Genomic DNA, 25,579 nt, shown 5'->3' with positions numbered 1-25,579 from the left:
ACACATGAAAAAGTGTTTGGAAACGTCTGGTTCTAGCTCTTGTGATTTGGGGAATTTCTGCCTTGGGTTGGCCATGTTCACCGGTAGCGGTGGGGTTCAGCTGCAGGTAGGAGAAACGGACAATGGGCGGGTCGACTGGCGCAAAGATAGGCAAGAGATCAGGTCAGATGCTGAGGAGGACAAGCAAGTTTGCGCGAGTGTGGGGAGGGAGTACCGCGCGCAGGAAGGCGACTCTCAGCTCGTCTTACGGTGAAGTATGCCAAGAGTGACAAACCAGAGGCTGGAATCGAGGTGCTCGCAGTAGCGGGTCGCGTCAGGTCGCTGCCTAAAGCGTTGCCTTTTAGCAACAATGGGACTGGGTGCTTCCATACTCATGGCGTTGGAAAACTAAAAAACTAAAAAACTACATGTCTGTGAGGGTGTGATGTTCGGTGCCGCAAAGTCCCGATGGAGGAGCTGCGGGCGCAAGGTGGAGGCGCGGCGGTGACTGATCAAGTTAGCGCCTCACGTGCCGACGCGTCTCCCTCGACAACAGCAGCATCACAGTGGAAAGATGGCACTGGCAAGTTATAAGAAGCTACTTCAGTGCGAGGTGTATTCCTACATGTCTCGACGCGTATAACTCGACGGGTTCATGCTCGTGTTCATGTTCAGACGGAGGTGCTCGGTCGACAGCAGGCAGCCGCTTCATTGTGTGGAGACGCGTCGCTGCATGCTGTGCGACAAGCTCATGCATCCAATATGCTCGAGCGTGTGACGGGAACAAAGTCATGGGTGGGTGCATGCATGAGGCCTCGAAGTTTTTTTTCTCTTCTTCTTCACGAACTCCCTCCCCCCCTCCTCCCCGAAACCGAAGCTGGCAAAAGGACAGTGACCTTGCGAGTGCATGTAAGAGGATGTAAATCAGAGGCATGTAAACCAGGGCGTGAGATGAGGTGAAAAATGCACAGACTCGGGGTTCACTCTTAGGGCAAGGCGTCTGCACGACATAGGCTGGGCTGCTCTGCTCGGACCATTCGATACGCGATGGTGAAGACGCGCCTCACAACACTTCCCTGCCACCATATTCATTCGAAGCCCTTCTTCCCTCTGACCCTCTCTCTCCCCTGCCAATCCATCCCCACCCCCTTCGCTCACTGTCTGAAATCGGTTGTCTGTTTCTATTTGGCCCAGTCCACAATGTCCACCTCGTCGCCATTACCCTCGTCGTCACCTGCGTCATCGCGCGCCGCGAATGCCACACGCCCAAGTCCCACAGCGCAACTGGCTTTCCTGGTGCATTCGCCCGAAACCGTAGCAAACCACATGCCTCCAGATGTCGACAACAAGGCCCTCGCTCGACAAAAGCGACGACGAACCAGGTAGGCTGATTCTTTCCATCTCTTCGTGTTGCTTCTCCCATCCCAACCATGCTGTTGACCGCGGTCGACGCGCTGGAACGTGCCCTCGCGCCGCGCCGTCTCTCGGCTTACCCCGCGACAAGCCACCACGCAACCTCGCATCATCCATCGCTGACCACGACATCTTGCAGCAAAGAAGACGAAGACGTTCTAAAAGCTGAATATTTAAACAACCCAAAGCCAGACAAGGCCGCTCGCCTAGAGATAGTACGCAAAGTCGCCCTTGGCGAAAAAGAAGTGCAGGTGCGTCCAAGCATATCATTCCACGTCACACGTGTGCGCGACGTCGCTAACTTCCATTCCCTCTTTTAGATTTGGTTTCAGAGTAAGTAATTCGACTCGCAGTCTCGCAAAGGCTTGAACACGTCCATCACTCGACGCACGGTTTCCTACTTTTGTTATATTTTCTAACACCCCGTTCCTCAGATAAACGCCAGAACGACCGCCGTCGATCGCGGCCTCTTGATTGCTCGTCGAACGCGTCGCTCATGTCTTCCTCATCTACCATGTCTGACCCACCAACTGAAGACGAGACGGTAGCGCGTGATATCGGGAACGCGTTAGACCAAAATGAGCCGGATGAATGTCCCAAGTCCGACCCACCAGAGCAAGCGGCGACACCTGAACTCACTTCAGACGAAACCGTACAAGAGTCGCCTACTCAAGAGGCTACCGAGTCCGCCAAGTCCAATGTTCACGTCACGGCTGAAGCAGTAGTCGAACCATGTACTGCATCTCAAACCGCCGACAGCGCGCCAACCGAGCCGAGCCATCCCCACACTGCACCGTCTTCCCAAGGTACTGCACAGCCACGCACATCTTGGATATCGAACCGTCGAAGTGCATCCTTTGTACGATATAGCGAGGACTACGCGTCCGAAGTCATCACTTTCCCCAATGCTCCTTCAAAACCAGCCGAGTCGCCCGAGACGGCCACGTCTGCCTCGCGCCCGTTAAAACGCGCACACTCCTTTGTACGCATATCTACTAATGAAGACGGCACAGCCCGCATTGTCACAGACCTCGACAAGACCCCTTCGCCGCCCCATGCGAAGACCAACCCGTCTAACTTCTCCCGTGCTGCTGCCGGTCTTCGGAGGAGCTATAGTGCAGCTGGCTTGAATGAGCGATTAGCTGCTGCTGCACGAGGCGAGCCGAGTCCTAAGATGCCCCGGACCTCGTCGAACATGGGTAGGAGCAGAGATAGCCGCGCTTGGGAATTTTGGTGCGATCCAGATAGTCGATCCTCTACGAGTTTGACAACACGAGCAGAGCAAGAGGGAAGCGGAAGCGCGGCAGATGCCATCGGGATACTTCGTGCGAACCGAAAGATATTAGCTCAGAACCAGGCGCGCCAGAACACGCCTCTTATTTCACGACATGGGTCACACAAGGTTTTGGGCAGCCCAGGTGTGAAGAAGTCTCGTGGCTCCATGCAACGTGCCTCTACCATCAGCGGCCGTTTCTCGACCAAGGAGTACAAGAAGAGTGGTGACACAACCGAGTCAGACGAGTTCCCAAGCACGGAATCCGACAAAGAGAATTGGGAACCTGATGTTCCGAAGTCGGTACGCCGGGACCGTGATGTCGCCACCACACCTCCAGCCTCTCGAGCAGCACGTCAGATACTGGGCGAGAACACGGATCTCATGTCGCAGACCTCGAGTCTTGGTGCCATGTTGGCACGGGAGAAGCGTAAGGGTAGGAAGACAGATATCGACCCGGAGAAAGATGATGAGCTGAGGCAGTTCATGAATGGTGATGGCTTGAGCGAACGGACGAATTTGAGTTCGGCTGAAGAGGCGGGATGCGTCGAGGGCTTGCTAAAGCTCAGTCAAGGCCAGTGGAAATGACCGTCGTAAGATGGTCTTGGTAGGAGTGCGTGTTCACCACCTTATCACGATGCGACGCACTCCGTAAAATCTATTCTTCTTCTTTTAGTATCACTGCATTTACAGCGCAATGGGGGCGGGATTCGGTTCGTCCGGGCCGGACAATGGCTCGTTTACACGGCGCACAGGCGTTTAGAAATGTTGCCCTCTATCATAACGCTTGATTCGCGGACGTTAATTCACTCAAATCTCAAAGATGCACTTGTGCCAACCTTTCACCTTCCAGTTCCGTCTCTCTGCTTGCGTCAGTGCGCAGCCTTCTACCCGCACTTTCTCACCGTCGCCACCCCTTTTTTATTCGCCCCCAAACTTTCCCTGTTTACACATGGGATGATGCACAGCTTGGATTTGTCTTGAATACCGTTACGACTTATTTACGTATTAAACAGATATGTGTTCTCGGCGTAAGAAGAAAGCATCTTTTTATGTTCATCCGTTACTTGGATGTGTTACTGGATGGATAACAGCCCGCTTGCTTACTATAAATATTCAAGCTGCACGTTAAACTTACACAAAGTGTCGATGAGGACGAACTTCTACGATTTAAATAGAATGCTTGATCGGAGATTCTAGGGTTCATGTACTGGCACTGCTGCTGTTAGGTAGGAACCATCCCCCATGTTGAATTTTGAACCGGAGATACGAATCTTGCAAGACTCTAGCAATTGCACGCTTTCACGACTCTATGATCTTTCACTAGTATCTGGTCTTCGTCACTAGCGTCGATGCCTAAAACACCTTGTGGATGTACTTGACGACAGAGTTTGAGTGAAATGCTCTATATGCCAAATATTTTCACTCTCATGTGTGCACCATTCACCATGACTACAAACACTTCCCAATTGCTGCAAACACAATGGGAACTTTCCAACGTCCCCTTATTGCCATAAGTGAGAGGGAAACTTTCTCTCCTTTCCCTTCAATCTCCTCAACTCACAAACACACACAAATCCTACCACCAGGCACAACATCATGCCTATTCCCAATTACAGACAAGCTCAGCACCGACTAGGCCAAGACTACGGCCGACCTTTTGATGTTCCGATGTACGCGTACCCAACTCTCAACAGGCCAGCTCTCCGCTCTCAAGCTGAGTTCTTCATGACCGGCGTGATACCAGTGGAGACGCGACCACCGGGCGAAGTATGCACCATCTGCACCGAACCCCTAGTCGCGGACGTAGTCCAGCTGGTCGCGTGTACTCACTTCTTCCACTGCACCTGCATTCTCGCCTGGCTCCAGGGCGCAGAAAAGCGAAACTGCACGTGTCCAAACTGTCGACGAGCACTATACGAAGCTACTCCCCCAGCTCACCGTTCGTTTATTCCCCTACCGTCTCGTGCGCTCACTCCTGCTCGAGGTCCTCCACGTGGTGTGCCCTTTCTCATCCCTGGACTAGGCGTGGACGAGTCGAATGGTAGTAGTAGTAGTGAGTGGGCGCTGCGGCCTGATCTTCCCTTTGGCAATGCGCCTCGACGCACACCGCTCGACTCTCCTCCTCGCTCGATTCCCGATATTACCGCGCCTTTTCGTAGATTGGATATCGACACGCTTCGGGCTACACCTCTGTCACCCACATCACGTCATCGTCGCCATCATCGAGACACATTCCTAGGGCGTCGTGTACCCGCTGGCATAGACCGAAGTGCGCTGTTGCGGCACAACTTATTGCATGGAGACGCTCGTGCATCGCCCTCAGCTCGCAATGCTACCCATACTCGTCCAGCGCCCCCTGTTTTCAATGGCCGGGAGCGAGTGAACGCAGACAACTCCACCCTGCGGGTCATGCGTGACCACAACGTCGCCCGCAATGGACGAACAGAGACACATGTTGCCCTTCCGCCGCTGGTCAGCCTTCCTACTCCTACTCCGCAAGAGGTAGTTCAGTCCCGCTCACCCGAATTTGTCGACTCATCCCCTCAGACGGCATTTTGGCAGAATTTCGACTCTATGCGTATGGAAGTTGATAGCGTCACACACCGCACTACACCAATGGATCGCTGGGCTGCACAGGCTGCGAATCGAGCGCGTTTCTACCCTGGAGGAAACTAGGGACCCAACTGACCATCCATGGCATGCGACGTCAGCAAGGATTTGAATGGGGGCTTTGTGGAACGTTTGGCTGTCTAGTTAATTTGTCGGGTGTTGGGGGCTCTAGAGTACCTCAAGTCTATAGTCAAGTTGGCACCATGTTTCATCCTTCCTGGTAGTCCATGCATTCATAGATTGACTTCGTTATTCATACAACATGAACGATCGTAAAAGACTTGTAATCGCTTATGCATCCTCTTATGAACATCATCATCCCCACTGAAACCTCTCTTCGTCAACCCTTGTCCCTTCCTCCCAACACTTTTCCACCCATTCGACCCCCACTGTGCGCGAGAGGTTGGTTACCTTGCTTCCTCCTTTCTTCAGAGTCGCGGCTTCCTGTCCGTTGGGGACTATGATGTGAGTGAGCCCATCCTCATCAATATCAGCGACCTTTCCACCACCGAAGAAGATGTAGTTCTTTGCTAGCTGAGCCCGTGAATTCCAGGCGCAATTATCGTCTGTGTCGAAAGCGACCCTCATATTGGAGAACATGTGTGTCTTGAGATGGGCGAGTGACTCTCCATGATCTTCAAGTTGCTCCAGGAACGTCCCGCGGTCGAAGTTTGAATGGCTTTCCGGCTTCTTCATGCCGGAAAGTAGTCTTCTCATTTCGTCCACATCCGTTATGTCGCGCGCATAAGAGTCGCCGTTCTCGTCAACGTTTTCCTCGAAGTGCAGCTGGTCATTATCATGTAGGTAGAACATGTGTCGGTTCGGCTCGAAAGGCAGTAGGTAAGGCAGTGCCTCAACGTCCACCGCGCTCTGTTGTACACAATCTTCGATCCAGACTGGCTTGACAATGTTGTTTGTGCCACGTTTTTCGAGGGACGCAACCTTGATGAGTCGCTTGTCGGCCACAATGACCAAGCTCTTGTCTTCCGAGTCACGCTGCACGATCTTGCCTCCGTTGGCCTTGACCAATGCTTCAAGATCGGCTTTGGACTTCTTCATTGGGTGTATTTGTTCTGTCATTATGTAAAAACTGAGCCCATTGAAAAGCTTCGATTCTGGACCAGCGTAGGGTGTGGTGACTGTCTCGTTGCCTACTACAGTGAGTGGCTTCTTCGATGTTCTCGCCTTCTTTCGGCGCGATTGCTCGATTTTGAATTCTTTCTCTTTCTCCGAGCGCTCTTTCTCTACGTTGTCTTTCACATCGTAGAATTCCTGTAGTGAGAGAGCCTGGTCCCATCTCTTATCGACACGCAACTGCTTGAACCGAGGAAAGCGCAGTGTTAAACCGACTCGGAACTTGTCACTACCTTCTACACTGGCAGCCTTGCATTCCAGAACGACAGAGTCGCTAGGCTTGATCCATTGGTCAGGTCTCTCGTGTTGGCGATTCTGATCGTGACCACCCAGCTCAACGAACGGAGGTGGTCGTCGCGGATCCCAATCCTTCCACTTGCCCTCTGTGCGCCCACGAACAGCCGCGTAGTCATCACGACTGAAGCCGCCACCCACTTTGAACAATGACAAACACTTTTCGTAGTCTGCGTCCCCTGGCTTGGCATTCTTATTGACAAGTAACGCGCAAAGGAAGGAAGAGTGGGCGCCACCGCGATGACCAGAGCCAAAGTAGCCGCCAACGACAACGCAGTCGAGCGACTCTCCAAATTCGGACATGTACTCCGGCTTGACTTTCATCCAGTCGTTGTTCCGCTCGTTCAGGCGGTACATCGAGCGCGGATTCTTCAGCACCAGACCTTCGGACGATTCGGCAACCACCTTTCGCAACGCTGGCTCAATCTCAGTAGCGGATCGCGCTTCGATGTACGGATGAATCTCTAAGCGGCGATGCACACCTTTGATGGCGCTTTCGAGAGCATGACGGCGGTCGCGGAGCGTGTACTGCGTAAGTAGCTTGTCGTTTAGATATACACAATCAAAAACACGGAAGAGCGGCCGCTGTCCGGTATCTTTGTTGGTCTTGTTCTCCTTTTCGGATATGGCTGCGGTTTTGAGTGTGCCAAATCCGACGATGTGATCCACATCCATGTCCCAGGTAATCATCTCGCCGTCAAGTATGATGTTCCTCACATTCTTGCCAAAAGCGTCCTTGATGAAGCGTGTCAGAGCACCAGCATCATCACCCTGAAAGTGCTTACCATAGAGGTAAGCATAATCCTTGGCCTTTCGTGACCAGAAGCCGAAAAGCTTCCCACCAGGTGCGTCCGGGTCTTCTATCATGTGGAGTTGCATTCGTTCACCGTCTAGCTTCTCTTCGATCCAGAACGCGTCGTCTTCAGGGTTGGACTGAAACCTAGTAACCATTTTGTCGAACGATCCCACTTTATCCTGAAATGCAGCCAACTGAGGCTGGAAACACTGCATCAAGCTAAGGCCTGTGTCCTCACCATCTAGACGAATTTCTGGATCGTACAGCTCCCAGCACACTCGGCGAAGATTCGATGAGATGTTGAATAGGGTCTCCGCGTCCGGATGCCAGATGTCAAGGAACGTCTTCTCAGTCGCTCCAATTTTCATCTGACGAAGGATTATGCGAATAAGCCAGGTCATCTCCTCGGCGTTCATTCTCCGGTAGAACCTCTGGAAGATCTTGATCTGCTCATCTTCTGAGCCAACTTGCGATAGCTTATCCAAGGCATTATTGACTTCGGCGATGCTCATGTCACTAAGCTCGGTTCGTAGCTGACGGGATGAGAGAACCTCGTAGCATCGCCCCGTAAAGTCGCCAGCTGTAGAGGCTGACGCTTTGTGTAGCTGACCAGGCAGTTTCCAGTTCAACATGTGCTTGGCATCGTCCGAGTCTTTGCTGATCTTGGTGAGTTTGATCAGAACCTTGGCAATGGCTTTCTCTTTCAGACCATACATGGCTCGGTCTCGGTCTTTTTCCGGGATTATCAACCGCATTGCTGGATAGAAGTCGTCGCCCACTTGCTTACGCCAATTGGCGATGAATCTCTCAATGATGTTCCGCTTGGCTTCATGCGGTGACATGTTCGAGTGGCCAGTAGGCCCCACCCTTCGACGGGGCCCGGGAGGCTGCTTTCTCTTCTGAGTATCCATGAGCGGATCAAACAGGTCGGTAAATAACGTATGGAATGGCAGTGTTTTGTGAAGGTTCACAGGGCGAGTAGGGTACTTCTCGTCGAGCTCCTCACGGCCATAGATGAGCGTGTTCTCTCGCACGGCATCGGCATCAGGCATTTCTGTGTCGTCGGCCATGATGCGTGCATTGAAGAGTGGAGGTTGCTGGAACTGTGGACTTGTTTGTGAACAGGTTGTACCTACATAGGTGACAGGCAGCTGCCTGGAGAGGGCGATATGCGCTATGCCGCGCTATCACGTGCCGTCAGATTCCGCAAACGGCTAGTGCGTTGCCCAATGCGTCAAGGATCGTTCACAAGGTTGTGGAGGCCAGGTCCACATTCACTGTTTTCCACTCAGTCTCTCGCTCAAATCTCCATTCTCATGCCTCATACACATGTCTCGCGCATAAGGCCCCATACTCCCCCGCCGTCACTGCAACACCACGCTCGCTAATCCAATGGGCTCTCGATGAGCTCCGCACGCAACCGCGGCCTGGTTCCGCAGTCGACCGGCGATACGCAGTACAATGTCCGCGATGCCGCTCTCCACGGTGCCTCTCTGGCCTTCTCCAAACCGGCCGTACAAGGCCCGAAACCCCAGGCCAATACGTATACTGGAGGAGACAATGGGGCTCTGCTGGCGGCAACCAAAGTAGGCACGGGCCGGCAGAGCGCTGCGGGAAGCCCTGCGGCCTTGACGAGGGATTGGACCGGCGGGAGCTCGCGGAGCCAAAGCAGGCCGAACCTGTCGCCTATGCAGCAAGCTGTCACCAAGTCCAACAGTTCCAGCTCGCTGGGCGTGACTGATACCCACCTCGACCGCGTACCGTCTCCGTCCAACATTGCTGCCAGGCTGGCGGCTGCCCGCGCCAGCCCCCTACGGCCCGCAGCCCAGGCTACCGTTGCTCCTGCAATGAGCGATCGGGATGCAAACGAGAGAGACATACTGCCTCCGACGGGCAGCGTGGGAAACGTCCTCGCAAGGCTTGAGCCTAGGAAGCCTAGTCAGCAGCCGCGTACGAGGAGGGGCAGCCTGGGGTCGCACTCGCCCGCGAACACGGTGAGCAGCGAGCAACATGACAAGCCTACCGACGAGACTCCTATCCCGCCTACCACTTCTTTGGTGAAAATGTTCGAGCAGAGCCGATCTGATCCCTCCACGAAGCCTCCCACCGCACCCCCGAACGTCGCCCAGCACTCTCCGCCTCCTGTTCGCTCTCCTAAACCACAGCGGACGTTTAGACTGCCTCCAGAATCAGAATTCGGTCCACCGCTGCAGAGGACGAGTACAAGGAGTCCGCCACCCGTCAAGCCAAAACCCAAGCTTCAGACTGGGCTGGCCCCGCAACCCTTCATCGATGTCTCGAATGATGACGCATTCTTCAACACTCCAAAGAAAGGGCCCCTCAAATCTCCACCGATCAAGCAAAAGCCGGTGCAGTTGGCCGCAAGCAAGACGACAACTCCACCTCCGAAACCTCCACCTCAGAGAGGGTCTCGCCCGAAGTCTCAAAACATGGCACGGTCGACTTCGGTCCACAGGAGACTCTCAACATCTCTTGAAAGCTACGGATCGCCTGATTCGCCAACATCATTCAAATCAGCCAAGGAAGAGCAAGAAGAGGATGAGAAACCAAAGCCAAGTCTACCTCCTCCACGACGGTCAAATACACGGCGAACAGATCCTGCGCCCCTGGCTAGCAAACTTCAGCCTACAACACCCATATCAATCAAGTCACGGAATCAGAGCCAGACACCGACTTCAATTCGTTCACGCGAGCAACTCTCGCCCCCGCGTAGACCAGCATCGGCTACAGGTATACAACCTTCAATGTACCACAACAACTACCAACGGCAATCTGTCCAGCAAATCACAAAGCATATGACCGGAGAGTCTCTGTCAAGCGCCATCATGGGCGCAGCCCTAGCTGCTACGTCTCGTAACGCCTCACCCGCACCGCGCCCTACGTCCATAGAGCCCCTCTTCCCACCTCGCAAGCAACACCACCACCACTTGCCCTTTCGGCGATCGCCCTCGCCACCGAAACAGTCGCCGCCAAAAGCGGCTGGCAAGATGCGGACTACAATGCGTAAAGAGCCATCTTCGTCGGAAGACGAAGATGAAGTGAGGAGGTACAAGAAGAAGGGTACAAGAATCATGGGCATCAAGGGACGGAAACATCCGAACAAGCACCATGAAGGGACAAGGAGACGGTGGCGCGATCAGATCACCGAGCGGGAACGCAAGCGATATGAGGGTGTTTGGGCAGCTAACAAAGGGTTGTACTTGCCTAATCCATCAGTATCACCTTCTCGCGCCGTCGTTGAGGAAGACCCCTCACTCGGTGTGCTGAATCTCTGTGTGCAAGAGATTTGGACGAGAAGTCGCTTACCAACACATGTCCTCGAAGAAGTGTGGGATCTTGTAGATGGCAGGGGGGTTGGCAGGCTGACTCGATACGAGTTTGTAGTTGGGCTTTGGCTGATTGACCAGAGGCTCAAGGGGAGAAAGTTGCCTGTCAGGGTTACTGATAGTGTATGGGCGAGTGCAAGGGGTGTGGGGATCAAGGTCAAGGTTCGCACGTGAAGTGGGGCTCGTATGGTGTGTAGGGTATATCGCATTGCATTGCATGGTGTTTCGTTTGTTGTAGAACTTTAGAGATACCCATAATCATTAAATTTTCCTTGTTTCATCCTACTTTTGCCTCAATCTCATTGCCTGCTATACTCAAAAGCCCCACGCTTCGTGTAAAGTTTGCCATGCTCCAAAATCCGCCGCTAAAATCTAGATCATACCAGTAATTTACCGCACAGCAAATCCCTTCGTCACTACAGCTCTGAGATACTTTGTGATACCATAGTGCAGGGAGATAGAGCATATCGCCCTCATCCAGCGTAACGCGGAGCGGCCGCGAAAATTGCGAATATGCATTTGCATTTTGGCCGGGGTGATCGGGATCAAACGTTGCGAAGGGAACATACTCCTCCGGGTCATCGATTCGAACACGAAGATCCTCCTTCCTTACTCCTTCTTGCTCATCTCCTGATACAGCCTCGTCTCTCGGAGCATACGTAGCAGCCAAAACAGCCTTCTCGTTGATGCACGGCGCCTCCACGGGTGGCAGCAGAACGAAATGTTTCTTTCCTAGAACCTGCACATAGACGTTCTCATAGTTGTCTTTGTGCAGCGCGGTAACCGAGTGCGAGTTTCCGAGCCAGAAGTTAATCGCATCGGGGTCTTTTTCGAGCGCTATCCTCGCGAAGGGAATGGAGGCGGGGACGTCGGCAAAGAGCGTTTCGTACTCGTTGCGCAGGTTGTCGTTTTGCGTCTGCGCATACCGAGTTGGTCCGTCATAGTCGTCTGTCTCTAGTTCCTGCTGTTGAATGGCGTGGATGACGGACTCGAAGCGCTGCTCTGTCTCGTAGGGTTTGACGAAGAGTGAGCCGCCGCTGGGGAGGGAGATGACGGAATCGGCGTTCCCATGTGGTGTGGTTGCTACGTTGACGTTTTGGCCTGCCATTACGTTGGTGAGGTAGGCGGCGGTCCATCGCTTCCTGGCCTTCCAGTCTTTGGCTCCACTGCGGATGACGAATGGGCGGTTCCGCGCTACATAGCGCATGAACTCTAGAGGTGAGGGTTCTTCATGCAGGATGTCGATTGTGGAGGGGTTGAGGTCGTGGTAGCTTGTTATCAGATCTAGGAATGGTGTTAGACTTATAATAGTGTGAATTGTTCTTGAAGAGATATCGGAGGAATGGCAGTATATGTAGCTGTAAGATCGACATAGTCTTGAAGGACAGTGTCACATTTTCGGCAGATAATACGTTGCTGAGACTTTTGCAAGGATCTCAATGTCGCCTTCCAAGCCGAAAAAGAAAAGATAAGAAACCATCGATAGTAGCGGAGGAGCGCATGAGTTGAGAAAAAGAAGCACCTCTTACAGCATCGTTCAAAGTTCCTTCGCCCTCGAGTCCTGTGGGGGCGGGCCTGAATCAGATGAGCGTGAAGTTCTATGTGAGATACTCGAAGATAGCTACGACCTACTTTAGAGCAGTTTGCTGTGCACTTTTTAAGCCAACTATCTCATCCTCGACTAACATGATGTTTGTGTGCAAAGCGCGCTCATGGGGTATGCACAGCTCGTCCAAGCAGATTCGAGTAAAGGCGGAATTAATGGTCTTGGCACGCGGAGTTACAGAATCTCTGGAAGTCGAACATGATGCTCTTCTCATCGAACGTTATATGGAACGAACCTCCGAGTAGCGCCCCACCCCCGTTGTTCGTGCACCTCGACGCCACATGATGCTTCAACGATAGCCAAACGAGCTGCATTTCCTGACAATGCCGCCGCCATGGTCTTTCCTCCACCGCTTCCCTCACAAATCTGCGCCAGCAATTCTCAATCCCAAAACATGGGCGCGTAGGTCACGCCTCATATATTCTTCTCCACCTCCAACTAACAACCTACCAGGTAACGCTCTCCTAGTCGGAAAAGTAGCCCTCTTTACACATGTCTTCTACTCCTACATCGGCGGCGTTGGCTCCACGACCGGCATCTCTATGACGCCAACCATCCCACACTCTTGGAACGGCCACCCGTGGATTCTCTACTCCTCTCTCCACCGGCGCGGCCGCAACATCAAAGTCGGCGACATCATCACCTATACCAACCCCATCTTCCCCAACGAAAGCGGGTGCAAGCGCGTCATTGGGATGCCGGGGGATTTCGTGTCTGTCATAACAAATGGACGTGGGGAAGGCGATGTGGAGGCTATAGACACGGAAGGGAAATGGGCACGTGTGAAAGAGCAAGTGGTGAGGGTACCGGAGGGGCATTGCTGGGTTGCGGGTGATAATCTGGAGTGGAGCCGGGATAGTAGACTGTTTGGGCCGTTGCCATTGGGGTTGGTGAAGGCGAAGGTGCTGGCTGTGGTGTTGCCGGCTAGGGAGGCGAAATGGGTTGGTAGTGAGGTGAATGTCGTGGATCCGACAGAGGGAGAGAGGGAGTGGGTTGCACAGTAAAAGGCAGAAGCACTGTCGAGAGAAGATATATATATATGATTGTAAGGGTAGGATTCGGAGGGCTTCATGCCCATGTTTGAGATCGTAAGATACCCCTTCTCAATTCCAAGGAAAGCTGACTATTTACATTGGGCTTGGTCAGGGCCAATAGAATCTAAAAACTTTCTATAAGAACAGCCAAGAACTCTACTATAATTTGTTTCTACTGTTGGAAAGCAACAGCCCTTTCAGTCTAGAGATAACACCAGTAAATGCAAACGCCAATAGCCATGGACCGCAAAACTCCAACAATGCCTATTTATAAAAGTGGATCGCTCAGCTCGTTTTACATCATCGAGATGCCAATGTTACGCTCGCTACCCGATAGTAGCAGACACTTGTCGAAACTAGCAATGCCAACCTGAACTGAACTCGCTCCAAAACTTTCTTTGCCTGCGGGCCCATCTTCGGGGTAATTGAGATCAGAGTATTCTGCAACGTCGCAGTACCTGCCAAAGGAGCTGACTACAATTAGCATTCCGACTACATCTTGAGTTAAACTGATTGTGTACCTCTCGCGGCCTTTCGAAGCTGCCAAAGGTGGGACTTCTTTGCAACTTTCTTGAACGCGATTGGTCTGCCACTCGGATAGAATGATGAATGGTGCTCTGGACGTATGTTGGATTTGAAGGGTGCGACTGCATTGGGCTAGCGATACGCCAGGCGGTGCTTCAAATGTTGAGAGACGTGCTAGCTGTACATGAAGGGTAGGACTGTTCTCAGTTCTTGCTTTCAAAAGGCCATTACCGTCAGGCGCTGCCATTTTCAATGTTACAAGGCGTGAAACCCAAGAAACCCCAAGCAATTCCAAGAAATCTCATGTAGCATTGTCAAACATAGCGACGGGAAGATTACTACCAAGACTTTCCATCTTCATTCACGACATACACTTCATGATGTTGGAACCAATGAGTTCGCGCAAATGGTGGTCGGATCCGACTTGGCGTCCTCAATCCGGAGCCAAAACGCCATACCAAGGCTTATCAGCCGATAAGCCACTCTACCCGATAAGCCACCTCAACTAAAGTCAGCTATCCGCAAAAATAAAGTTGTAAAGCTACTAATAAAAATTATTATTATAAAATTTTTTAAAGTATTAGTAAACAAAAACTTATAATTAATTTATACTATTTAAATTTTTATAAAAAATTAATTTAGCAGCTGCGCGCGGTAGTTTTAAATAAAAGCAGTAATAACTATAATATATTTAAACTACTACTTTTAGCATTTATAATATAATAATGCTTTACTGTATTTAAATTTATAAAATATAAAGTTATTTATTTATATTTATTTGCTTTATTATAAAGTTTTTATAAAATTATAGTTTTTTTTTTTTATTATTTTTGCGTGCGTATAGTAGCTTATTTTTAAGCTATTACTATGCGTTTTTTTATAGTATACTTTTTAATAAGTAATTATATTATTTTTGCTTTTTTTGTAATTTTTTTTTTATATAATATTACTACTACTTTTAGTTTTTTTATTTTTTTTTTTTAAAATTATTTAGTTTTATTTTTATATTATTTTACTATATTGCGCGCGCAAACTTTTTAGATAATTTTTAAATTTTAAAATATTATAGCACTATAAAATTTTTTACGCTATTAAAAATTTAAAAATTTATTTTTACTTTTATATTTTTTTTTAATTAAAAGCGCATTGCAGAGACTTTTATTTTTATAGTAAAAAAGCTTATTTTGCACTTAAAAAGAATATAGTATAAAATTTAATTATTTAATTTTAATTTTTGCTTTATTTTTTATAATAATTTTAAATAAATTATAAAGCTAGTTTTAAGTATTTCTATTATTATTTTTTTTATTTATTAATTTTTAATTTTCCTGTTGTAATTGTGTTTTAAATTATTATAATATAATATTAGTATTAAGTAGCTTAATGCTTATAGCTTTAAACACTTTTTATATATTTATAAAAGTAAATATAGTATTATAAATAGTTTAAAATAATAAAAAAAAATTACTTTTATTTATAAAAATAAAACTTTAGCTATAATAAAAGTAGTGCGCAAGCTTAATTAAATAAATAGTTAAAAAAAATAAAAAAAGTACTATATTTAAAAATTATAAACTATAAGTTAAATAAAAAAAAAATATTATTAAAAAAATTTTATTAGCGTTGCAAAAGTTTATAAAATTAGTAGTAAAGTAGCTGCTATAGCTATTAAAAATAAAAATTTTATAATTTGCCTATACTTTGCTTTTTATACGCTAATTAAAAACTTATTTAAATTAAGCTAAATTAATATTATTATTAAACTATTTAGAAAAACTTATTATAAAAAAAATTTAGTATTTTTTAACTTTTATATTGCGTAATTAAGTATTACAAAATTTTTTTTTTTTTTTAAAAACTATATTTAGATTTACTGCGCTTTTATTTGCATAAATATATACTAAAATTATTATTTATTTTTAATTACTATTTTATAAGGCTATTATAATTTATTTTTACTTTTAAAATTACTTTAAAAAAATTTATTTAAAGCGTAAAGTAATACTAATAAAAAAAATTTTTATATTTATATTATAAATATGGCGCGCGTTAATATTATACTTTTAAATTTTTAAATAAAAAAAGTTAAAATATAACTTATAATTATATTTAGTATTAGTAAAAAGCTGTTTGCAATTAATCCTAGTAATATATTTAAAAATAAAAATATTATAATATTTTTTTAAAAATTACAAAATTTATATATTAAAAATTTCTTATTTTAAAATTTTAGAAATAAAATTTTTTATTATAATTTTTATAGGTGCAAGCCTATATTTAAATAAACTTTATATATATTAACGTATTACACAGGCGAGTCGGTCGCCTAGTTAAGTTAGTTATAATACTAAAACCCTACTAAAATTAGTACTATACACGACAGTACAGCACTGTAAAAAACTATAGTAGTAAATTATAATAAGCTAATTTATTTAGAAATTACTTTTATTTTTTGCTTGCATATTTGCGCGTTATGCCTAGCTTTACTATAGTATTTATAGCGCTTTTAAAAGGGCTTACTTGCTTTAGTATGCACTTGCTTTTTTACCTTTTTTTTATTACTATACGCTTTAAATTCTTTTAGAATTATTAGTTAAAAACTATTTTTTACTATAAAAGTCTTTTTTTTTTATACTTGCTTTTTTTTATGTAATTTTTGTTGCATAGCAGCCTTATTAGCTGCTTAAAGCTTAGCAATTTTTTTTTATGCTAATACAAGCTTATGCGCGATTATAGCTGCACTTTTTAAAACTTTTTTAAAAGCTTTAACTATTAAAGTAAAAAAACTATTTAAGTGCTTTTAAATTTTTGTTTTAACTAGCGTTAACTAAGACTTAAATTCTAAAATATTACTTAGTATTTTTAATTCTTAAAAACTGTTTTTAATAGTAAGTAGTAGTAGAGTACGCAACTAAATATTAAGTTTTAATATTATAGCTTTAAAGTTAAAAGAAACTAGACTAGTGCTTTTAAAGCTATTTAAAATATTACTTTTTATAATAGCAGCATTAAAAGCTAGTTTAAAACATAGTAAAAACTTAATTTTAGTAATATAGTTAATGCTGTTGCGCATTAGCTTTTTAGCTTAGTACTTATATACTTTTTTTAAAGGCGTAAAACAACTTATATTAAGTAGCTATAGCAAGTGCGATAAATATAAAAGTATATAAAAAGTAATAATTTTTTATTCTTTATAGTACTGCTAGAATTAGACTAATGCATAGCTCTTATAACTATTAATAATAAGTAGATAATAAGTACTAATAATTTTCCTTTTAGTATACTTATTAAAGTGCTTTAACTACTTAAAAGTAAGCTTATTTATTATTTAGCTATTTTTAAAAACTGCAATAACCTAATTATAGGGCAGGCTATTTTCTTTATATTAGGCTAAGAAGTAGTTCTTACCTACAAAAATAATAAAAAGTAAAATAGCTTACTTTATTACATTAATACTTTAGATTACTGTTACCTACTTTTAATTACTCTGCTGTACTATCTTTAGCTATTTTTAATAGTTAGTACTTAAGATAATAGTTCTATATAATATCTAGCTTATTATAAAGCCTGTTTTGTTAAAATTGTATATATTTTTATTTTAAATACTATATTTAGCTTTTATATTTTCTATAAGTTAGAACTAGCCTTATATAAGCTTAGGATTTTTATATAAAGCTTTTTAGTAGTTATACTTTTAAAAAGTCCTAGTACTAAGCTATAGATATTATTTAATAAACGTGCTAGCCTAGTTTTTGCTAATAGGTAGTTGCCTATATTTAGCTAGCAAAGTATTAGCTATATTATTTATAGCAGCTAGTTAGGGCGGAAATCTTTAGTTTTTAAAGTAAAGTATATGCTAGGCAATTACTTTTTCTTCTATTAAAAAAAGCTTTATTTTATTAGGCCTAGTATTATGTTATAGAGGCTTTTTTTTTAGTTAATTACTAAGTGTTATTTAAAAAACGCTGTAGATCTGCGCAGCTTTTTGTTAGGAGAGATTTATATTATGTTTTAAAGCCTAAACTATAAGCTATATTTAGTTTTTTTTTTAAAAAAATTATATATTATTATGTTAAAGCATTGCGTTTAATAGTAGAAGACTACTAATTTTAGTAGGGTTTTAGCATTATAACTAACTCGACCGGGCAACTAACTCGCCTGTGTAATACGTTATATAAATTTTAATTCTTATTATAAATTAAAATATATTTATTATTAAGCTTTTTCTACATTTAATTATGTTTTTTTTTAATATTAGTATGCTAAAGTAGTTTAATTAATACTAAATATTTTTACAGCTGCGTAGTACAAAAATTATTTTTTAAAATTTTATAAATTAATTACTGCAATTGCATTTAAAATTAAATTATTAGTAGTAAATATATTGCAATTTAAAAAAGTTATATTTAGTTTATTTTAATATTAAAGTAGCTTATTGGGTGGAGTAGCTTATCGGCTGATAAGCCTCGGTACAACATTTCCTGTGCCTCCATCTACTCAGACCGCTACCCCACCAAAGCTGAAATGCCGCGATCTGCATTCAACATGCCATTCGCTTGATACTTCAGAGTGCACTGCATAGCCCAGCTTCGAGTCTCACCAATGGCGACTACATCTGGTAAGCTAAATGCGAGACCCGAGTCAAATTCTAGGTCTCAAAGGGGTGCTCTGCAGTATACTGCTAGAAGGCTGAATACATGCATGAGCGTTGTGCGTCGCGGGAGCGGTCTGAATGTCTATTGTACGACCTCGGATCCGGTGTAAGATCACTTTGCGCGTCCCCACGACGCGTACATATAACACCGTCCGCTCACCCACTACGGACTTTGAACTTCAAACAAAGCCCAAACACCGAGTCGCAAAGATAGTCACCGACCTTGCACATCAGCTTACAATACCAAATTTCAACGAGACTTCTTATTCCAACAATCGCCAATATGCCCAACTTCCACCCCTACTTCCCGCGCCCACGCTACACATCTCCCACCTCCTCATCACCAAGCACACCTCAAATCTCTACCCCCTCCTCGCCCTCGTTGCAGCCACAGCAAGCGCCCAGTCAGCAACCACAGCAGCAGCAACAGTCCTCATCCCAGACTGCTGCGTAACTGAAACTACAACAACCGTCACCGTCTTGGAACAAAAAGATCTCAGCGCATACTTCAGGCGTTTAGGCGGGTGCGAGTAGCAGGGCGAGTGCGGTGAGGAGTGGATGGGAAATGATCCATGTGTGACCGGGAGGCTTGGGGATAATGACGATAATGACCGACGACGCTCGTTAAACACTTTCAACTTCAAGAACAGAGAAGATACACGTTATATGTGGAATGCTTTCAACTCTCTATTCCGTTGGAGAACACACAAGGCTGGCATCTGGGATGAACCGTAGCCTTCGAAGCATTTGGCCAGGAGTTGAAGGATAAATAGAACACCGAGATATTTCTTTGAATACAAAAAGTCATACCGTTACACATACATCCTAGTGAACTTCCAATACAATTTCGCCAGTGGTAAAGCTCTTGCCGCTGAACGGACTTTCAATGTAAGCGTTCAGTTCTTCCTCCGTTACTTCACTTCCATATTTCCCCCAAACACCTTTGAACTCCCCTTCAGCTTTGACCTTATACTTTGCAGGCTTCTCTTGTGGCATCCAGGGCTTGTCAAACACGACCTCTATCTCTTCTTCTGTCCCGGGCGCCACAGTGATAAGCTCCTCCTGCGGCGGAGGCATCAACCTGTTGATCTGCAGAACAACCTGTGGAACTTCGTCGCCACTGTCGTGGTCAAGAATGCTGAAGACTCCAGTATTCAGCGCTGAGGGGTCGAGTGGCGTACCCCATCTTAGGACCGAGTAAGGGGTGTCTGGATGGGTGTTTTTGAGGGTGACGAGGAGAGAGGGAGGGTTTCGCGAGATTTGGGAGAGCTTGAATTCTAAGCCTGGAACGCCGTTGGACGCGCTGGAGCCTTTGCTGGACATTGTGAATGATGTAGGAGTGTCAGATTGGTAAATGTAGAATGTGCCTAGTAGCGTTATGGCAACACCTGTGATGAGCGCTGTCCGACTACTCCAGAAGCCTGCCATGTGGTGAGAACAGTGTTTGGTTCTGGTAGCTGCGTTGGGGAAAGCCTTTGGGCGATGCTGGAGGTGCGGCGTCCAGTAGCGGGTGGGATGTTGTAAGGCAGCGGGGAGCGCCAAACCACTAACGGAAGGAGATATGCTTTATCGCCTGGTAGATTACTAAGTGAGGTGATGTATCCCGGAAGAAACGCCCCAGAAAGCGATTGCGGAAGGTGCTCTTCGATCTTGCGAGAGGTCATCAGACATTAGAATGGAGAGTCAAGGGAATGTTGATGGCATTGCGTCTAGAGTCCAGAAACAGTCGTCTTCGGCCTCAAACATGCCATACATCCGCCTTCCGGATCAGTACTGGGTACATGCTAGTTCATTTGCTTAAATCGAAGAGCGAATCAAATCGACGCAGACACTTAATTTGCATCCGGCTGTTGTTTGCTGGCAACCTGCCTCGGTTGGCAACAAGGGTGAAACGGGTGGCGCTAAAATTGATTAAATTCCACGTCGTGACGTGGAGTGTTGACAAAACAATTCGTCTGCCCAAGGTAACGTGAAACGACGCTCTCGGCAACGACACACGCCACCTAGGTATTCCTGAGGCGACATTCCAATAATTGTGTCGCATTGTGATGAAGGACGAACTAGCCTAAGCGGCCCTACTTGCACTCCCGCGTCGCCTAACCCACTTTGTCGTTGGCGTGCAAGTACCGACTTCAGGCGGAATCCTCCGACAACCTTCTTTCAACAGCATTGTCGGGATTACCAATTCCTTGCCCCAATGACGGAGCCATCCCTTTCAGATATTGTTTAAAGCAAGATAACTGACCTTGAATAGTGCATGGTCTAGGATGCCTGTCGTCGCTGTACAGCCCACCTTCAACTAGTCACTTTCAGGAACTGTCCTCAATCTAGGAGATAGAGCAGGCCTCTGAGCAATTAGCACGTTCCCATCTAGTCAGGAACCGGTCACGGCAACAGAATACGCTTTCTGAAGAGCTCAACAGCTATTTTGACCTAATTAGAAGGACGTTCTCAAGATTTAGTGGATCTTGGATACTAATGTTAGCTGAAACAACCCCGGGTTCTTCTTAATGCCCAGTAACATTGCCGTCTGAATAGGCCGTCCCATACGGTTGCCTGACCCCGGTACAATTGCCGCTACATTCATTGGCAAAACCCCTGCTCTCCTGCCTGTCCAAGCCAAGTCTCCGTAAAACATCCTACGGGGGCCAAGGCTTATCTGGCATTGCTTAATCTAGACCGAAGTGATCGGCGCGCCTTGATGCACCATACAGATTGACCAGAGCTGTTTACCTGCGCGGATGCCACACAGGTTATACTCCTTATCATCTTACCTCTATGAGTATGCCTAAAGACCTTCCGTTTCCATTCTAATCTCCGCTGCCAATTCAAGTCGAGCCGAAGGCCTGTCCCTTGTTTTAGCGGACTACCCACTCAACGCTTCACCATCCTACGTCTCTTCCGCTTCGTGGGGAAGCTTCATGCAGATTCGCCCCACCACCTCGACTGCAATCATTTACAAACTCCTAGGTTTATGCCCAACTACTACCTCAGCTGCCTAGACCAGTCAAGCTCCACAAAGGAGTTTAGCCAGGACGCCATGTTGCCCAGCCCGCGATGGCCACTTGCACCGCGCATTCCTTCTTGGGAAGAAGCCCATCCACTCGAGCAAGTATAAAGACATGTATGTCACACACGATACTGTTTTTATTCTTTACTGATCACCAGTTCCTTCGGTCTCATCAGCCTGCCAACAAAGTCTTCATCGTTTTCACTCGCTGCCTCTCCACCTACATCAACCATGAAGGTCATTTCACAGCTAACCGTCGCGGCTTTGGCTTCTTACGCCACTGCTGCTTCGGTCAATGTCTTCAAGCGCGAAACTCCCTTGAGCGTCAAGCTCACTGCGTCCGGCAATTCAGAGGTTAAGGTCCTCGTGACCAACAATGGAGACAAGATTGTGAACCTTCTGAGCAAGGGCACCTTCTTGGACGAGAAAATCCCCGTGGAGAAGGTTTCCATCTACTCCGCTGGAGGCAGTAAGTTCCCAACACCTTACCCGGCTTTCATGCCATACCACAAATCCCGGGTGATATGTGGCGATGCAACTGCAAACCCCTGCGACTTGGTGAAGCATCATTGGACTTGGTTTAACCACGACCTTCCCAATATCGAGCACCACCCCATCGTACCCACGCCACAGCACACACTTCAAACGTTCTAGTCTAATGATGGTCTAGGCACAAAGGTCCCATTCGAGGGTATCAAGATCAGACTCTTGACCAGCGGCCTTAGCAAGGATGACTTCGTCGCCTTGGCAGCTGGAGAGTCGAAGGAACTTACGGTTGAGACTGCTGCTCTCCATACTTTGAACGATGGTGGCGACTTCGATGTTTTCGCCAAGGGCTTGTTGCCTTTTGCCGAAGAGGGCTCAACTGAGCTCGCCGGCGCCTACAACTACGAGTCGAACAAGCTCACCATGTCCGTCGACGGTGCTCTTGCAGCTACGGTCAGCAAGGCCGTTGTCAAACGCACCGTGATCGGCTCCAGCTGCACAGGAGCCAAGCTCAGTGCTGTCCGAACCGCATTGTCCAACTGCGCCAGACTTGCAAGCGCTGCTGCCACCTCCGCCGCCGCAGGAACAAAGCTCCAAACGTACTTCAAGTCGACCACGACCAGTGTCAAGAACGAGGTTTCGGGTCGCCTACGTGCCATCTCATCCGACTGTGGAGGAACAGGGTCGAAAACTACTACTAACTGTAACGATCCATACAACGGGTGCGAATCTAACGTCCTTGCGTACACTGTACCCGCGCAGAACTTCATCACCTACTGCCCTCTCTTCTTCAGCGACCTTCCAGCGCTGAGCTCCACCTGCCATGGTCAAGATCAGGCGACCACGGTGCTCCACGAGGAGGCTCATGCCCCAGCTGTGTACAGCCCAGGAACTGATGACCTTGGTTACGGATACGCTGCCGCGACGAGATTGTCGACTAGCCAGGCTTTGAACAACGCCGACTCTTTTGCGCTGTACTCTAACGGCAAGTCTATCTTTTCATCTCACAATGATTGTATCCATGCTAACGTAATCTAGCAATCTACCTGAACTGCTAGAGTTGAGGACGGGCCGGTTGAGCAAAGACAGTGTTCATGGAAGCATACTGTACATATGGAGGTGCCTTGGATCTTTCAGTTATCATGACCTTGTATGCTTTGTCCATGTGCGACATGTTAATTGTATGAAGCAATATTAACATGATATATTGAAGACGCATCCTATACTGCAACATGATCTGAAGTATGCACTGATATGGTGGTGCTCGTGCGGTAACTGGTATGCCGATCAGGACATCAGTCATCGAGCTTGGCGACCCACTTTCCCGCCGTCTGAAAGTACTTGAGCTGTTAGCAAACATCCAATTCAAACTATGTAATGTTGTAACCCCCAACTTTAGGCTTAACTTTTTGATGAGACTCCGCCCCAGGCTCAAGGTCTTATCGATAGAATGTCACGCAGATCCCCGATCTTTTAGCGTCTGCTGCGCCCCGCTTGGCTCTCGGGTTTCGTATCGTGAAATGACGATCCGGGGCGCCTGAATAGTGAGCACAGCACTAGTCAGAGGGGTATACTGCGAAACGTCCGATCGTTCGCTGTGCGAAATAACACGCGCCCACGATGTATCGCGTGCAGTGCTCCAACGATGGCGACTAATTTCCACGCTCTCCGTCGAGACTTCGACCCTGATGATGATGCGCGTACGAGCGTCGAAATGCTCCACACTGGGCTGCAACGCGACACCGAGTCCATCTCATCGCGCCAATGGACACGAAAGGATGATCGCGAACAAACCTTCGCGCAGAACTGGTCTGCATTCCCTTGGAGGACTTTCTTTATCGTCTTGACGCTACCGCTCGCACTGGCTCCCATCGTTACTCTCGCTGCCGCAGCTGAGACGGCATCACGGAACTACATCCAGGGACGCGACTGTTACCCCAATGGCTCGTGGAAAGAAGCGGACGGTGCGACGTGGAGGATCATGGATTCCTCGTACTTCTTCACGCCAAATCTTAGCTTTGGAGCATTTTCTTTCACCCAAGTCAAAGTCATCGACATCGCGTGGGACCTGATCATTGGGCGAGGCGGGCAGATGCTCCTAGCCTATGTCAATTATCGCGTGTTCAATGAGTGGCTAGTGTACCACATGGAGTTACATCTTACGTCTTATAAAATGTATGCAGCCGTTGCGTTTGAGACGACGACGATGAGGACATTGGGTGTGCTGGGTAAGGAGTTTCTTGCTTTTGGGAAAGGGACGTGGAGGCGGTTCTTCCGCTGGCTCGCGATGCTCAGCATGATCATTTCAACGATCTATGTGCTTTCTTTCCCCACGTTGATGGCCGCACTTACCGGTTACATTACGACGAATGAGCCGTATCTTCAGAATTACGAACGCAATCTCATTGAGTGGAGCCAAATAGAGAGAGTTGTGTATGTCATTAACGACGCTGGACGGATCGGCTTTGACAAGCCACTCGTTGTCACGCTGCAAGATAGCGCGCTTGTTAACTACGTTAACATATGTACGTATAAGATTTTCAGGCCCAGAACTTTGCTAACGTTGATCTTGAAGACAGGCAGCAATTCGAGGGCAACAACACGAAATATTATGACATGCCTGGGGTTCGACCTGGCGTAGGGACATTTTACGCAGACAACTCCTCTACGTGGGAGTTGGAAGGCGGCCAGCCAAATAGACTGCCATCGCCGAGTCTCAATATAACTCTGTTCGAGGTTGACGGCGAAGTGAGAATTCCTCCAGAGCAAGTACGTCATCAGTATGCCTTTGCTATCAACGGCCGTCAGGGCGACCTCTACAACGCGACATACCTACAGCAAAATGGCTCTTGCAAGCCAAGCGATACATACCAATGGGGCTTCTCTTACATCTTCCTGTTTATGGTCTCGATCTTCAACTTTGTGTGGTCATGTATCATGGTGGGCATGTGGCTTGACACATGTCGCGGATCTAGGATGTACAAGAGTGGCCGCAGACCTGGGCTTCTTCGCAGCATTATGGATTATTCGGCTGCAGTTAGGGAGGAATTGGGTACAGAGGTAGAGTATCTGGAAGAAGAGGAGTTGAGGCAACGGTTGAGGGATAGTGGAGGTGCGTTGCTGGTGCCAAAGACCGAACTTAGGGTTGCGAGAGCGAGTACGGGGCAGGATGGGGGAAGGCAGAGGAGCTGGAAGAGAAGTTTGACGAAAGGGAGTACGTTCTGAGCAGCTTAATGGATGTGGTTGAGTGCATACTACCCCAAGCTGTTTGATGCTCCATGTGGCATACATACTCATAACACACCTTTTCCATACACCTGCCATGACCCATCTCGATGACTGGCACAAGCTGAAACGGAAAATATATGTGCCGCCCAGGGATACGTGATCGTCGAGAACATGTGATGATCTCGGT

General features: G+C 47.1%; 10 protein-coding genes across 10 annotated transcripts; 7 read left to right on the top strand and 3 right to left on the bottom strand.

The window, feature by feature from the left end:
• The first annotated feature begins 1,161 nt into the window (after window positions 1–1,161).
• K460DRAFT_89260 (uncharacterized protein) lies at window positions 1,162–3,342 on the top strand. Its single transcript, XM_040938785.1, has 3 exons — window positions 1,162–1,643; window positions 1,713–1,725; window positions 1,827–3,342. The coding sequence occupies exons 1-3, from the start codon at window positions 1,410–1,412 to the stop codon at window positions 3,251–3,253; spliced, it is 1,674 nt and encodes a 557-aa protein (XP_040791903.1). The 5' UTR covers window positions 1,162–1,409; the 3' UTR covers window positions 3,254–3,342.
• Window positions 3,343–4,264: 922 nt separating this feature from the next.
• Window positions 4,265–5,437, top strand: K460DRAFT_415722 (uncharacterized protein; the record flags this gene model as incomplete). Its single annotated transcript, XM_040937751.1, has 1 exon — window positions 4,265–5,437. One exon carries the CDS (start codon window positions 4,265–4,267, stop codon window positions 5,342–5,344), a length of 1,080 nt encoding a protein of 359 aa, XP_040791902.1. The 3' UTR covers window positions 5,345–5,437.
• Window positions 5,415–8,633, bottom strand: K460DRAFT_365226 (DNA ligase 4). The gene has a single exon (XM_040933141.1). The coding sequence runs from the start codon at window positions 8,570–8,572 to the stop codon at window positions 5,594–5,596; it is 2,979 nt and encodes a 992-aa protein (XP_040791901.1). The 5' UTR covers window positions 8,573–8,633; the 3' UTR covers window positions 5,415–5,593.
• Window positions 8,634–8,770: 137 nt separating this feature from the next.
• Window positions 8,771–11,075, top strand: K460DRAFT_89212 (uncharacterized protein). Its single transcript, XM_040938784.1, has one exon. The coding sequence runs from the start codon at window positions 8,906–8,908 to the stop codon at window positions 11,021–11,023; it is 2,118 nt and encodes a 705-aa protein (XP_040791900.1). The 5' UTR covers window positions 8,771–8,905; the 3' UTR covers window positions 11,024–11,075.
• A 51-nt stretch (window positions 11,076–11,126) lies between these two features.
• K460DRAFT_404567 (Clavaminate synthase-like protein) lies at window positions 11,127–12,537 on the bottom strand (the record flags this gene model as incomplete). Its single annotated transcript, XM_040936745.1, has 3 exons — window positions 11,127–12,133; window positions 12,372–12,424; window positions 12,482–12,537. 3 exons carry the CDS (start codon window positions 12,535–12,537, stop codon window positions 11,127–11,129), a joined length of 1,116 nt encoding a protein of 371 aa, XP_040791899.1.
• A 142-nt stretch (window positions 12,538–12,679) lies between these two features.
• On the top strand, window positions 12,680–13,904 carry K460DRAFT_305367 (LexA/Signal peptidase). The gene is made up of 2 exons (XM_040930007.1): window positions 12,680–12,857; window positions 12,909–13,904. Exons 1-2 carry the CDS (start codon window positions 12,779–12,781, stop codon window positions 13,457–13,459), a joined length of 630 nt encoding a protein of 209 aa, XP_040791898.1. The 5' UTR covers window positions 12,680–12,778; the 3' UTR covers window positions 13,460–13,904.
• Window positions 13,905–18,746: 4,842 nt separating this feature from the next.
• Window positions 18,747–19,202, top strand: K460DRAFT_404565 (uncharacterized protein; the record flags this gene model as incomplete). The annotated part of the gene is made up of 1 exon (XM_040936744.1): window positions 18,747–19,202. One exon carries the CDS (start codon window positions 18,747–18,749, stop codon window positions 19,200–19,202), a length of 456 nt encoding a protein of 151 aa, XP_040791897.1.
• Window positions 19,203–19,493: 291 nt separating this feature from the next.
• On the bottom strand, window positions 19,494–20,096 carry K460DRAFT_404564 (uncharacterized protein; the record flags this gene model as incomplete). Its single annotated transcript, XM_040936743.1, has 1 exon — window positions 19,494–20,096. One exon carries the CDS (start codon window positions 20,094–20,096, stop codon window positions 19,494–19,496), a length of 603 nt encoding a protein of 200 aa, XP_040791896.1.
• A 1,702-nt stretch (window positions 20,097–21,798) lies between these two features.
• On the top strand, window positions 21,799–23,555 carry K460DRAFT_365220 (neutral protease 2-like protein). The gene is made up of 3 exons (XM_040933140.1): window positions 21,799–22,147; window positions 22,349–23,149; window positions 23,203–23,555. Exons 1-3 carry the CDS (start codon window positions 21,910–21,912, stop codon window positions 23,220–23,222), a joined length of 1,059 nt encoding a protein of 352 aa, XP_040791895.1. The 5' UTR covers window positions 21,799–21,909; the 3' UTR covers window positions 23,223–23,555.
• A 13-nt stretch (window positions 23,556–23,568) lies between these two features.
• On the top strand, window positions 23,569–25,486 carry K460DRAFT_331184 (uncharacterized protein). Its single transcript, XM_040930795.1, has 2 exons — window positions 23,569–24,689; window positions 24,740–25,486. The coding sequence occupies exons 1-2, from the start codon at window positions 23,810–23,812 to the stop codon at window positions 25,387–25,389; spliced, it is 1,530 nt and encodes a 509-aa protein (XP_040791894.1). The 5' UTR covers window positions 23,569–23,809; the 3' UTR covers window positions 25,390–25,486.
• Window positions 25,487–25,579: the final 93 nt, after the last annotated feature.

The sequence above is a fragment of the Cucurbitaria berberidis genome (assembly GCF_010015615.1).
Source record: "Cucurbitaria berberidis CBS 394.84 unplaced genomic scaffold K460scaffold_2, whole genome shotgun sequence".
Lineage (NCBI taxonomy): Eukaryota > Fungi > Ascomycota > Dothideomycetes > Pleosporales > Cucurbitariaceae > Cucurbitaria > Cucurbitaria berberidis.
This window is presented reverse-complemented; position numbering and strand designations above follow the sequence as displayed.

Coding starts and splice junctions, on each gene's coding strand:
- K460DRAFT_365220 (XM_040933140.1), top strand. CDS start 21,910: ATGAAGGTCATTTCACAGCTAACCGTCGCGGCTTTGGCTTCTTACGCC. Junction 22,148..22,348: donor CATCTACTCCGCTGGAGGCA/GTAAGTTCCCAA, acceptor ATGATGGTCTAG/GCACAAAGGTCCCATTCGAG. Junction 23,150..23,202: donor TTTTGCGCTGTACTCTAACG/GCAAGTCTATCT, acceptor AACGTAATCTAG/CAATCTACCTGAACTGCTAG.
- K460DRAFT_89212 (XM_040938784.1), top strand. CDS start 8,906: ATGAGCTCCGCACGCAACCGCGGCCTGGTTCCGCAGTCGACCGGCGAT.
- K460DRAFT_365226 (XM_040933141.1), bottom strand. CDS start 8,572: ATGGCCGACGACACAGAAATGCCTGATGCCGATGCCGTGCGAGAGAAC.
- K460DRAFT_89260 (XM_040938785.1), top strand. CDS start 1,410: ATGCTGTTGACCGCGGTCGACGCGCTGGAACGTGCCCTCGCGCCGCGC.
- K460DRAFT_331184 (XM_040930795.1), top strand. CDS start 23,810: ATGGCGACTAATTTCCACGCTCTCCGTCGAGACTTCGACCCTGATGAT. Junction 24,690..24,739: donor TGTTAACTACGTTAACATAT/GTACGTATAAGA, acceptor TTGATCTTGAAG/ACAGGCAGCAATTCGAGGGC.
- K460DRAFT_305367 (XM_040930007.1), top strand. CDS start 12,779: ATGCCGCCGCCATGGTCTTTCCTCCACCGCTTCCCTCACAAATCTGCG. Junction 12,858..12,908: donor CAATCCCAAAACATGGGCGC/GTAGGTCACGCC, acceptor ACAACCTACCAG/GTAACGCTCTCCTAGTCGGA.